The sequence below is a fragment of the Neopsephotus bourkii genome, unplaced genomic scaffold (genome assembly GCF_033783945.1).
Source record: "Neopsephotus bourkii isolate Nb327-2 ecotype Australia unplaced genomic scaffold, CSIRO-AGI_Nbou_v1 NB_673, whole genome shotgun sequence".
In the NCBI taxonomy this organism is placed as follows: Eukaryota; Metazoa; Chordata; class Aves; order Psittaciformes; family Psittacidae; genus Neopsephotus; species Neopsephotus bourkii.
The window spans coordinates 2,641,858-2,655,173 of NW_026901172.1; the positions used below are offsets into that span (position 1 = coordinate 2,641,858).

Below are 13,316 nucleotides of genomic sequence, written 5' to 3' on the forward strand. Positions count from 1 at the left end.
GAAATTCTTCTGAGGTCCATATTACCATGTGGTGTATGGGCAAGTGTTGTAGAGTTGCTGGTTATCTGTGTATATGCTCTGTGGAAAGTCTCTATACTTCCACACATAGATAGATAGAGATACATATATCTATATATAGCTGTATAGATACTCTGTGGAAACTTGCTTGTATTCCTGCACCTTCAAAACCAAAATTTCAAAGGCATAATTTGTTAAAATTCCCTATAATTTTCTTTCTCATTGTCTGATACATGATTCTGAGCTTCACAGTGCACAGAATATTCTTATCCTGTGGCAGGAATAGGGAAGGAGAAATGGCAGCATTAACTTCCTTCCTTCTTCCAAGGCACAGGGAATTCAGCTTGTTCTTAAATGCTAAGTCACGTGTGACTTCTTACATAGGAAGCTTTTGTTGCCAGTTTGAGCAAAGCTGAATAATCAGGGAGGAAATAAAAATCTCACTGGTTTTTGTCATCCTGGTTTTGTTTTAAGGTTTAACAATTAGTGTTACAAATCTGAAAAACAATAGCACTGTTAGTAAATGCCTCTTCTCCCCTCATTTCTGGTCATACATGTTTTTGTAGATTTTATTATAACTAAGAGATTCACCAGTTTTTGTGTCTTTAAAGTAATATTGCACAGCATCTTGCTGCAGACATTTCTTTAAGTGAAGAACCTAGCATCGCCAGTGCTTTCAAGTAATTAATCATGTTGGTATGAATATTACTAGTAATAAAGTATCATGTGAGAAGTAACTTATAAACTTGCCTGTCTTCCTTTAAGAGTAGGTGTCTGGCTGGAAAGGGGAGCTTGGATCAGGTGTTTACTGGCTGCTCCCATTCACAACTGGCTGTAGGCTGAAGAAGGTAAAAACACAAATTAGTGAAGAAGCAGAACTGGTGTATAGAGATGAAGATGGAGAGCTGGCTCTGACCCCAGAGTTCCGGTGAGTTGTATTCCCAAATAGGCATGGTATCCATTGTGAAAGTGTGTGCTCCAAATAACATCTAGCTTTTTAAAGCTGTATGTTACTAAAGCAGAATCCTAGAATGGTTAGGAAGGGACCTTAAAGCTCAATCAGTTCCAACCCCCTGCCATAACCAGGGACACCTTCCACTAGATGGGGTTGCTCCAAGCCCCATCCAGCCTCACCTTAAATAACTGCCAGGGATGGAGCAGCCACAAAATACTGTTTGTGCAGAGTATTCTCAAATAGATTGACTAGGTATCAACAATATTAAGAAGCAGTAAAGGGAACAGAAGTATTCAGAAATAGTTCTGCCTTTTTAATCTTTTAGAGCTGCTTTACTAGATATATTTGAAACAATTGATTTGGATGGAAATGGGCTTCTGTGTTTGGAGGAATACAATTTCTTTGAGCTGCGAACTAGTGGTGAGAAGTGTGATGAAGAAGCATGGGCTGTATGTAAGGGTAAGTTTGTTGCTGTGCTTGATACAAATAATTAGGGCTGTTATCTACTTAAAAGCTATAATCTACTTGTTGTTAATAGCATGCTATTATGTATCTAGTGTGGCACTACTGAGTATTTTGTAGCCTATACCAAGAACGCATGTAGATACTGTTCTCTTCCCCTTTTGTTTTCTTTTTTCCCTTCCCCAGTCTCCTGTCCTTTGTTTTGCTTCATTTTGGTTTCTGTGCTGCTGACTTTCTACTGAGAACTTTCCCTGTTGCTAACTGCAAAGTTTTGTGGATGAAAGATTTTGTAGCTGTGAAAAACTGCAGGTTTTCTTATCATAAAATCCTAGACTGGCTTGGATTGGAGGGGAGCTTAAAGTTCATCCAGTTCCAAGCACCTGCCATGAGCAGGGACACCTTCCACTGTAACAGGTTGTTCCAAGCCCCATCCAGCCTAGCCTTGAACAATGCTGGGAATGGGGCATGGATCCTGGATCATATGGTAAATTAAACTGTAACAGATAATTGTTTCATCAGTCTCCATTCTTCAGATTAAGCTGGTGCAACTTTCAGGTCTGGGAAAGCATTGAGAGGATATTCAGTTAGTGTGTATATGATGCTTTAAAAATGGCTTCTAGAGCTTATGATGATTGTTCAGAAAACTAGACATCAGAAAATCCCTATTGCAACTGTATATTTTCTTCACATGTAAGCAGGTTTTCATTAAAAATCTGTCTTTTGGAGGTTCAGATATGGTGTGTCAGTTTGTCCATACCGAGATACTGAGACTTCCGTGAGTGAGGTGAGGAAGCTGATAGGCAGTTAAGACTCTTTCAGCATTGTTTTCTATCTGGCAGTCCAGCTCCTCAGCCTTACTGGATTGCCAGCTTGCAGGAGCAGTGTGGGGCTGCAAATGTCAGTTTTGAAGAAAAAAAGGAGTTCTGTGGTATTGCTTTAAGCTTGCAAAGACCTTGAGAATGCAGGTATTTATTTACCCTGTAACAGAACCACCAGTGAGTGTAGGCTGCTCTAATAATGCAGTGCGTGAGAGCAGTGGGTTCAAAGCGTGGGTGAACAGCTGGAAATTTAGAAGCCATTGTATGAAAATTAAAGTTCCTATAAGAAATGCAGTTTTTCTGCAACTTGTACCTGACATGTCAGTGTGGCATATCATTGTGTATCAGCTCAGCTCCTGTTTGATGGAATTCCTTTGTAAGCTATGACATGTTGTAAGATACTTCAGATTTGGCAAGTCCTGCTAATTATTTCTCCCCAAAGATATTGGATGGAAAACTCATACAAACATACTTTGCTATAACTGAGTTTCTCCTCTGTTTCATCCCTGTACACGCTTTTCCACGCTTGATGACTTTGTCAGTGTTGTATCTCTGTGCACTGGTCTCAACATGAGGAGGAGGGGTGTGTGTGAAATGTATAGGAGAGGAAAAAGAGAATATGGTGAATCTTTTACCAGGTCATTAATCAGTGGAAGGGTTCAGATGACTATCATAAATCTTGACACCAAAGTTCAAGCCATTTATTATAGCATCTGAGCCCTGAGATAGATTTATGAAATTGGTAATCCCTTTTTAATAATATATAGTAAAGATTTAGCATTGTTATGAAGATGGGAAAACCATTTTTAAAAGTCTCTGACACAAGGACATTTCAATTATGTGTTTGCTGACATTAGAGTGCTCGATCTATGATATCCTCTCTAGAGAAGGGTGTTAGGATTACTGGCATTTTATTGCTTTTTGGGAACTAAGTAAATCATTTCTGTATCAAGGACCTCAAGCACTAAGGGTGCTGGCTCCAGCAGACTTTCATTTCCTATTCCTAATATATCCCATTCTCCAAATCTGAACCATAACAAATACTGCTAGCAAAAAGAAAACCAAAACCCAGTATCAACTCTTTCTGTTTTGAAATCTCACCCTCCTTTGGGTTATACAGGGGGCAGCTGTTCCTAGTCATTATCTAAAATCCACAGGGAAGCTCTGGAAAGAGCTGGTCAAGGATACTTTTTCCCAAATAATATTGGAGAGTCTGAGGCTGCAGGGTGGCTCCATCTTTTAAACCTTGTTAATGGAAGTGCACATTTGGTTTTGGAAGGATAAAGGGTGTTTGCAGAGAGAACAGATATTTAAGTGCTACCTTATGTTTCTTTTTAAACAGAGAATTTTGATATGAGGAAGAATGAACTAACAAGACAAGGATTTATGGATTTGAATCTCATGGAAGCCAACGACCGTGAAGGGGATCCTAGTGACCTTTGGGTCACTTTATTGTCTCTGGGCTACAATAAAGCATTAGAAATGACAGAGGTATGACAGCCATATAGCAGAAATAACTGCTTCACTTATAACTTGGTTCACATGCTTAACTGCAAGAGTGTTTCTGTCTGTCATAAATTGATTTCAGTAGGTCAGTGATCCAGTCCAAACGCTGTTAATACAGGGTTTACACTATGACTTTCAGTCATTATGGTATCCTATTCTTTAAGACATTCTTAAAAGAACTGTGCCTTTTGCTTTAGGGAAAGCTGGTATTTTGTGGGATTATAGAGGAAGGAATCCTGGGTTGTACCTATTGAAAGAATGCAAGCACCTTGCAGGTGGGAAGTCATAAGGAGACAGCGTCAGTGAACTGTGACCTGTCAACAAACCTTCAAAATGCAGGACTTGCTCTGCTTATGAAAGTCACTTTCCTGGCCCAAGCCACAATAGAATTGTGCGGGTATTAATAGTTCTCACTTAGGAAAGAGGATTTCTTTAATAAAGACAAACTAAATACGGAAAATAAAACATTAAATATGTAGACAAACATTTTAAAGATCATTCCCAAGAAAATACGATTTTTAAAAATCACTGTCTGATTATTTCTTTAACTTTTGTGAAACTAAAACAGGTCTGCATAGCCACTGTATCAAACAGATGTGCGTGAAGCAAATACACGCAGACCCAAAAATCCTCAGTATGGTTGAGAGACATCAGTTGTCTCAGTGAAAAACCTGAGACCACTGTGACTGATCTTAATGCTGAGCACTTTCCCCCTCTCCTACGAGTATGGTTGGCCAGAGCAACTACTTAAGTGTCTTTCTGCATTTCAGACGTAAGAGGGAGCTCTCCTCTAAGAAAGAAGATTCTGGGGAGGTTTTCATCAAGTTAGGAATTTCAAGAAGGTATTTTTGTGCTTTACACTTGCTGTGGCTCCATGCTTGTAGCCTTTGCCACAAAGGACAACGTAGCTGTCTGAATGGTTTAGTCATCCATCTAATAAATGTACCCCTACTTAACTTGTGCAGTAACTTAACCCTTGAATTCCTTGATTTCAGATGACTGCTATTTCAGGAGCATTGAGCCTCTAACAAATTAAGGACAGAACCTGAGAAATCCTTATGGATCCCAACCGCTATTAGAAAAGACTTGAGGTGCTAGTAGTGAGAGTATACAAACTCCTGTTTGTTACACATACCAGTCTTAGCCAAGAGAGTGTAACAGCAGAGTGCTTAGTGCAGCACTGTAGATATTTTAACTCTGTATGAAGTGGCACAAGTAGCAAGAGTGTAACAGGTAAAGGAGACAGGTTTATTTCAGACCCTGAAATACATTCATACTTCATCTTAATTCCTGTACATTTTGCTATCCGAGGAAGGGTTTGCTATGTTGGAGCCAAATGTACCAAACTGCATATAGAGTGTATGAAAAACATTCATTTGTCCTGAGCTTTCGTTTGGTTTAGAAGATGGCCACAGCTGTCAGGTTTTGAATATTTAATATTCAGTGACATATTTGTATTTGGGTATTCCTACTTCAGAGCATCAATGAAAATATTTAGGAGCTGTAGATGAAAATCTGAGGGGAAAAACTGCAGGTTAAAGTGATGATAAACCTCCATTTCTCCATTGCAGGCATGCCCCTTTGTCATTGATGTCTATGCAGAAAAGTGCAAACCCAGAATTAAAGCCATGTGTCTAGAAGCAGGGAGCTCACAACTCAACAGGGCTGTTTGCAAGTCTGTTGTTAGTAAAGGAGAGGCCAAAGTATTGGATGGCTGTGAAAACGTCATCGTCTACACCTACAGCACGGGTGGGAGAATTACGTCTGTTATTGAGAATAAGGTATGGCATGAGATTTCTGTAAGGTACTTTGGCTTAATGTCTGTTGTTATTTTCCTCTTCCCTCCTTGCTTCACTTTTCAGAATTATATTTTCTCATATTTCTGTTGTAAAGTTTCTGTATCTAGTTAATAAAATGAGAAAAAAGAAGCCAAGCTGATTTTGACATATGATTTGGGCTCTAAAAGAGTCTGGATCAGTGCTGTTGAAGGGACAGCTTGTTATAAAGCGGCAACCACTTGTAAGTATCATACAGAATATGAATATTTGTGTTCACATTCTGATTTTTCAATACGTTAATAATTATTGGAGACATAATATGTTCAAAGTACCAGAAAACCAATGCTGACAACAGGAAGCACAGTTATAGAAAGACCAAAGACTACCACATTTACCATATTTAACATTTACAGTGCGAATAAGACAGGAAAAGAGCACTCTGCATTGATTGTGGCTTAGAAGCGTATTATGGGTGGCTTGTCTTACTGGTCTGCTTTATGACTTACCTAAGCTAAGAACTGTAAATCCAAGCAGGAGTGCTTGGTGAGAAGCAGAGATTTAAAACCTTTCTGGGTAGATCATAATGAATGTACTGTTCATTTTCAGTTTCATTTGTATTAGGAACTGTGAGTAAATAAATACAGTGCAGTAAGGTGTTGAACTTAAGATGCTTTAGATCCTAAAAGATCACAGCAAGAAGTATATTTTTAAATGGACAAACATGCACAGGGGGGTGGGTTTGTGGACGTAATATTAGTCCACTGAATGCTGAGTCTCCTTGGAACTACCAGTTTAGATCTGCACTTCGCCCTTTAGGGTGGCTATTCTCAAACATATAAATAACTCCAGAACATGTCAGAGAAGGAGATGAGGTCTGTACTGAGGCAACTGGATGCTGTCTAATAAAAATCACTGACCACTGCCTGTATACCATTTGGGTTTCATTTGTGGATGAAACCATATGGAGCTGGAGGTTGGAAGCCTCTGCAGAGGGATCTGAACAGGCTGGATTGATGGGCCGAGGCTCATCAAGGCCGAGGTTCAACAAGGCTGTGTTGGGTCCTGCACTTGGGACACCATAACCTCATGCAGTGCTGCAGGGGTGGAGCGGGGCCAGAGCTGGAGCAGGGCCTGGAGCACAAGTGTGATGAGGAACGGCTGAGGGACCTGGGGGAATTTAGTCTGGAGAAGAGAAGGCTCAGGAGGGACCTTATTGCTCTCTACAACTGCCTGACAGGAGGATGGGGCCAGGAGGGGACTGGTCTTTGCTGTCAAGGAACAAGTGACGGGATGAGAGGAAATGGTCTCAAGCTGCACCAGGGGAGGTTCAGATTGCAGATTAGGGAAAAATTGTTCCCCAAAAGTATTGTCAAGCACTGGAACAGGCTGGCCAGGGAGTCACCATCCCTGGAGGTGTTGAAAAGGTGTGTAGACGTGGCAGTCAGGGACATGGTTTAGTGGTGGTCTTGGTAGTGCTGAGTTAATAGTTGGACTTGATGATCTTAAAGGTCTTTTCCAGTGTAAATGATTCCATGATTCTATTCTGTGAAAGAAAGAAAGGAAATTTTATGCATCTGTCTTCTAAGCTTCCCACAGTGCAGGCAGCCTGATTGTATCTTCAGTTATTGTGCTGAGGATTTCAATTGAAATAATTGTTTCTTTGTTATTTCTGTAATTAAATTAAGTAAATACTCCAGTTCCTCAGGGATTCTGTTTCAGTCTTGCATATGTATTGAATCCGTGGGCAGAGAAAGGTGTCTGTCTTCTTGAGAGTGTAGGGCTACATCCTACGCTCTGTAGCCAGAGTGTGAGCTGGGGAGATGAAAAGACCTTGTGCACAGAACTTCACATTTCTCTGGGAGTGAGCAGTACCCAGTCTGTTGTCTGCCCATTTGTGTGCCAAAAGAAATAGTCCTGTCATCCAAAGCACAAACTTACTACAATAGACCCTCTGTGCTAGGTGAATCTTTGTGACCTTGTTCCTGTTACAGAAGGATACTTAGGGCATGGCTAATTCCTTTGTTCGCCATGTAGAAAGGAGGGCTTCACTGAAGTGATGCCAGAGCAGACGGATAGAAGTCAGAAAGCAGCTTAGATTATGTTTACATATCTGCAACAATACCATCTTTCAAAAATGACTGTTACACTCTGCTGGCCAGAAACCCTTTGTACTGTGAGCACCACACTCCTTACCAGTCTAATAGTAGCTTCTTTGCTGTGTAAGGCTGACTGTGTGATGTAACTGTGTTTCTCATCCACCTCTCAGTGCAGAGAGGATGTTAGGTAGCATTGCCTAAGAATCAAACGTTTTCTAGTGTCTGTGTCAAACTGAAATTTATCTAGGACAGCTGAATAGCAGGGAATATATCATGTCCTTGGGTCTTATGTCTGAGTATTGCATGGGATAAACTGATGGCTGATGAGTTTTCCATTACCCAGCCTTTCTGTTTTATATCTTGGATCCTTCTTGGAAGTATTTTTACAGCAAGAACATCTGTTCTTTAAGTGATTATAATTATATTGGGATGGGTCACCTCTTGATGAGTGTCCCTTACAAGCACCTTTGATTTGTGACAGTAAAGAAATAGTCAATCCTGGTCACTTATTATGAAAGGAAACCAAATATGAGGTTTGCTAAGGAAACATATGAAAGAAAACTAAACATGAAGGATGCTCCTAGTGCTTACACTGGGCATTGAACTTCACTTGTGAGGAGCCTGGTCTCCATTGAATCCTACGTAGTTGATGAGAATTTAAGAACAAGTAGTATAAGCTCTGGTTAAAGTGGCCTCTTGCTGGAGGGATAGGATTTTGGAAAATCAAAATAGCTGCACAATGACAGGTAAAGCTTCTTCTAGATCTGTATCCTGCCTCCATAAGTGCCCTGTGGGTGATGTTGCAAGTAAAAACATTGGGCAAGCATCCAGTGATGTGTCTCCAGGTGCTCTCCTAGCCTCTAGTTATTTGCAGTTCACAGACTACTTGAGACAGAAACTTAAAAACCCTGTCCTTTAAAATCTTAAAATCTCTTTTAAGATTTAAAAATCCGTGTCCTTTAAATTCTTAAAATCCCTTTCCTTAAAATCCCTTAATTTATTTTTTTCCAGCATGACTTTCTCCAGTCGCCTTTTGAAATTATGTAAACCATTACTATCAGTAATATTCTGTAGCGGAGTTTTTTTACTGGGTGTTCTCAGGTTGTGTATTCACAAGTGCTTACATTGTATCAATGAGTCTTAAATGGCTTTGGCAATGAATGAACTTTTGAAATCCTTATTCTTTGAAGAGAACGTTGTCAGCATTCTTAAAGCATTTCTATCCTGTGAAATAACAAAGCTGGAGCAAGTCAGAGGGATGTGTAGTTGTTACAATAAGAATACCCACTTGACCATTGAGACTAATGGGTTCCCTCATGTTTTTTCACTTGCAGTCTGAAAACAAAGTGATTGTTCATGTCAACAATGAGCAGAGCAAGAACTGCCTAAGCAATAGGGGACTTACTGTTTTTGCTGTAGAAGTGGCACCCAAATCCATGATGGTAAGATTTGTATTGTTCAGCCAACTTGAAATCAAAGCAAAAGACAAAATCACATGACATCTTTACAGTTTCCTTCTGCAGGTCTTTTACCATGATAGTGAGAATGTGGATAGTGGCATCTTCATCACCAGCACAGATCAGATGTTTCAAAGCTGAACTGTACTTGATGCATCTGTGCAGATTGCTATACAAGTCCGTAGCTATTTGGTTTCTCATATGTATGCCTGTTTCAGTTGTACGTTCAATACATGTACCCTTTACTAATGTTTTAATATTCTTTCACTTTTAATATGTTTTTTTAAGGCTGTATTTTCTTTACTTAGTGACTTTTAACCAGGTGTTTTGATGTCTATGAAATATAGACCAAGCATGCACTACTCAGAAGCAAAAATGTGTGTATTGCAGCCCTTATGCACAATGTGATTTGCAGGCTTGACTTACAGACCATGTATATCCATGCAGCCATTTGATCTGCTGATTCCTGTTCCAGAGCTAGGCAGGCCTTAGTGAAAACCTACATGAGGGTTCTAAGGGATAGAATAAGATTGAAAATGCATTAAATGGTGTTTTTCTTCATGAATGAATGAAGAAAATTCAGTTTTTATTATTCTAAAAGTATGGTCCCTTTCTTTAAAAGCAGAGGCATCCAACTATTTCATATCACTGTTTCCCAGTGTAGATGCATTCAAAGCTGTTCGGAACAGGTACAGTCCCATGATAGAGGCAGGGTTGGGGCCTATTCTAATATTGCTGGTGGCACTTAAGATAGCCATAGCCTAATCCTATAAAGTGTTTTAGTTATTTAAGTTTCAGTTTCATTCAATATAGGCTGTAGGCTTACTGCCCCTTATGGATGTTTTGCTGTCATACAATTAAATCCAATATTAAGTTTTGAATACAAACTGTGGCAGAAATCAACGTTCATCATTTAAATCTTTGTGATATAAGTACTGAAACAGTTCATTTTGCTTACTAGCACTTCAGTTAACATGCAGCTCTCCAATAAAGTACTGTTCACCTCTGTTTTCTCTCTTGTATGCAGGTTTCTCAGCATATGATGCCACTGAATGAGCAGGAAGAATGGCTTTATAATTGTGTGCATTCCCTTGTACGTTAAACACTCCAGTTGGAGCTGCTTCTTGGTAGCATTCAGACTAAGCCAGTAGATTGTTTTGGCAGCTTTCAGACAATTTATAGTCTTGTCCTTCTCAAAAAGCTGACATTTATACTTTGTTGAGTTTGATTTGTTAAAACCAATGAATTATCTAAATACTTCTGCTATCACATTTCTGCTAATGGCTTTAAGAAACGTGGATAGTGATAGCTTAAAAACTGTAAGTATGTAAAATAGATGGAGTAACTGTAAGTATGTAAAATCCTTTGACAGAATAGTGTTCATGAGGTACAGCCTAACAAAATAAATTGGCATTAAAATATTAAGATACAGTGAAAATTACTGCTGTTCTGTAATAGAGCTGACAGTTCTAATGTGACTGTGTTTTATAAAGGCTAAATTCCCTAAACATGCCTTTGTTTTCTATAACATAATAGCATAGTTCCATCATATGGTGGAACTGAAGAAAAGCTTTGTTTAATGGGTCTGATGGATTCCTAATTAAATACTCCTGTTTTGGTGCAAGAGGTATGAAGAGGTGGGGTTCATCATGTTGTATGGCCACCTGATAAAGGACTTAGTTTTGTATTTAATTTTCTTTTGTTATTTGATGATAATATTAATCTTACACTTGCTCTGAGGAATCACTGCCTGATTTTATACTCTTTTATATAAAATAAAATCTGCCTTTTCATATGTGATAAGGAAATAACATTATTTGAGAAAAATGAAATTTTGTCTTGGGCTCTTGACTTTTAACAGCAATTTATTATTTCCAGCGTAGCTGAAATAAGGACACTGAAGTCCCCTCAAGTTTAGGCTGCAGTAGCAATGAAAACCAGCTCTGAGGTACTAAAAATACTCAGCTTTTATGTTTTTCTGATTCCTCTAAATGTCTGTTAATGTGGAAAAGTGTAATGACCCTGGCCAATGGATGCTTAAAAAGTGTCTGAGTTTAAAATAGACATTAAATGTATGTGACCTCATCTGCAAGGGCAGCAAGTAGCCTGGTAAAGCTATATTTATCTGCCAGCAACTCCTGCACTCTGCTCTTCCTCCTCTGTAATTGTACACTGGGTGAGTAAATGTCAGTTACTAAATGAGAGCTGGGCTGGAAGCTGGCTGTGATTTACACGCTCTGCAATTGGTGCTCGGGCAGTTTTGCTGGGATCTTTAATGTTCAGGGCTTATTTTTCTTAGCAAATACAGCAGATAGTATTTTCATTTTCAGAATTGCTTTAAAGAATCCCAGTCTGGTTTGTGTTGGAAGGGACCTTAAAGCAGTTCCAACCCCAGCCACGGGCAGGGACACCTTCCACTGGAGCAGCTTGCTCCAAGCCCCTGTGTCCAACCTGGCCTTGAGCACTGCCAGGGATGGGGCAGCCACAGCTTCCCTGAGCACCCTGTGCCAGCGCCTCAGCACCCTCACAGGGAAGAGCTTCTGCCTAAGAGCTCAGCTCAGTCTCCCCTCTATCAGTTTAAAGCCATTCCCCCGTGTCCTATCACTACATGCTCTTATGAAAAACTAGTGGAAGTTGTGTTGAGAGGCCCCACAGATACCTGGTGATTTCTAGCACATGTCTGAGCTCTGGAAATGGTGCTTCAGGCAAGGTGTGTGAAGTTCCTTGCTGCCTGTCGAAGGAGGAGCTGGGAAATGATGAGACACTCTGTGTACAGTAGACAGTATGAAGTGAACATTCTGATATCTGCATTTCTTTTGTCTATAAAATCAGCCCTATTAGATGTTGCAGGAATTCATGTACTGCTCCTTGTGCCTTTTAGGAAAGGAATGGTTAAACCTGAAAGGAGCGCTTAGCTGAGAAATCATTGCACATGAGAAGACTTGGGTTTGCTGCAGGTAGGGTCTAGTTTAACATCCCACAGTGATACACCATGAAACCATTTTCTTTTCTGATCCTGTTGCTGCTGGGAAGAGTTTCATTATTTTAACTTTTTAGGTGGGAACGGAGTTCTCCATGGTTCTACTTTTCCTGCCATTAGAGGAGATGAGAATAGAGATTTTCGTTGTTATCTATAGAGTCTTTTCCAGTGTGCCCCAAGTCCAGGCATTGTAGTGATGGAAAAACATTCTAGCTTCTCTTTTTGGGGCTGAACACCTATGCTAGCATCTTTAATGGGAGATGTTTGGAAGAAAGGGTGCCTGTTAGCAGCTGTAATTTGAATTTCTGAAATCACAGAATCCCAGACTGGTTTGTGTTGGAAGGGAGCTCAAAGCTCCTCCAACTCCAACCCCTGCCACAGGCAAGGACCCCTTCCACTGGAGCAGCTTGCTCCAAGCCCCTGTGTCCAACCTGGCCTTGGGCACTGCCAGGGATGGGGCATGTTTTCTTTGGACAACCGGGGCTATAATGCAGCTTCTTTCCGCTATTGCCCACACTGAGGCCCCTGCGAGGGCCCTGGCCGGGTCTCCCGCTTGTTCCGGTTGCTCAGCGGAGCCCCGAGGTGCCCGGTGAGGGGCTGAGGGTGGGGGCCCGGCCTGCTCACAGCGGTGCGGGGCTGCGGGGGCACAGCGGGAGGAATCCCCCGCAGCGATCCCCGCCTCTCCCGGGGCGGGCGGCGCCTTTAAGGGGCGGGAGCGGTGGCGGGGCCGGCTCCGGCGGTGGCTCCGGTTCCCCCCCCGCCTCCCGCGGCCGCCCGGAACTGCGAGCGGCGTCCGGCCATGGTGCGGATCGTGACCGTGAAGAGCAAACCGTACGGAGACCAGAAGCCCGGCACCAGCGGGCTGCGCAAGCGGGTGACGGTCTTCCAGAGCAATGCCCACTACACCGAGAACTTCATCCAGAGCATCCTGGACACGGTGCCGCCGGCAGAGCGGCAGGAGGCCACGCTGGTGGTGGGGGGGGACGGCCGGTTCTACATGAGGGACGCCATCCACCTCATCGTCCGCATCGCTGCTGCCAACGGGGTAAGTCGAGCGGGCGGAGCTGGCCTCAGCTCAATGGAGCTTCCCTTCGGGAAAGCGGCATCGTACCGGCCCGGGCTTGGAGGCAGGGCCCCGGCGGACGGGCGGTGGCAGGAGCTCGGTGTCGTGTCTGCAAGTTAGGTGAATGACATGAGAGCTGGTGAGGCTCAGCGTGGGGACAGCTCGCCTTTCAGGCGCTGAAAA

At 41.8% G+C, this 13,316-nt stretch overlaps 2 protein-coding genes across 2 annotated transcripts in view; both read left to right on the forward strand.

The window, feature by feature from the left end:
- The window catches only part of EFCAB7 (EF-hand calcium binding domain 7), a 29,265-nt gene extending 18,139 nt beyond the window's left edge, over positions 1 to 11,126 (forward strand). The window contains exons 10-16 of the mRNA XM_061353460.1: positions 789 to 946; positions 1,299 to 1,432; positions 3,596 to 3,744; positions 5,331 to 5,540; positions 8,968 to 9,075; positions 10,118 to 10,183; positions 10,969 to 11,126. Coding sequence (XP_061209444.1) covers positions 789 to 946; positions 1,299 to 1,432; positions 3,596 to 3,744; positions 5,331 to 5,540; positions 8,968 to 9,075; positions 10,118 to 10,183; positions 10,969 to 10,977 — 834 coding nt within the window. The 3' untranslated portion in view covers positions 10,978 to 11,126. The remainder of the gene's footprint in view (positions 1 to 788; positions 947 to 1,298; positions 1,433 to 3,595; positions 3,745 to 5,330; positions 5,541 to 8,967; positions 9,076 to 10,117; positions 10,184 to 10,968) is intronic.
- A 1,663-nt stretch (positions 11,127 to 12,789) lies between these two features.
- PGM1 (phosphoglucomutase 1) overlaps positions 12,790 to 13,316 on the forward strand; it is a 28,700-nt gene continuing 28,173 nt past the window's right edge. The window contains exon 1 of the mRNA XM_061353464.1: positions 12,790 to 13,115. Coding sequence (XP_061209448.1) covers positions 12,870 to 13,115 — 246 coding nt within the window. The 5' untranslated portion in view covers positions 12,790 to 12,869. The remainder of the gene's footprint in view (positions 13,116 to 13,316) is intronic.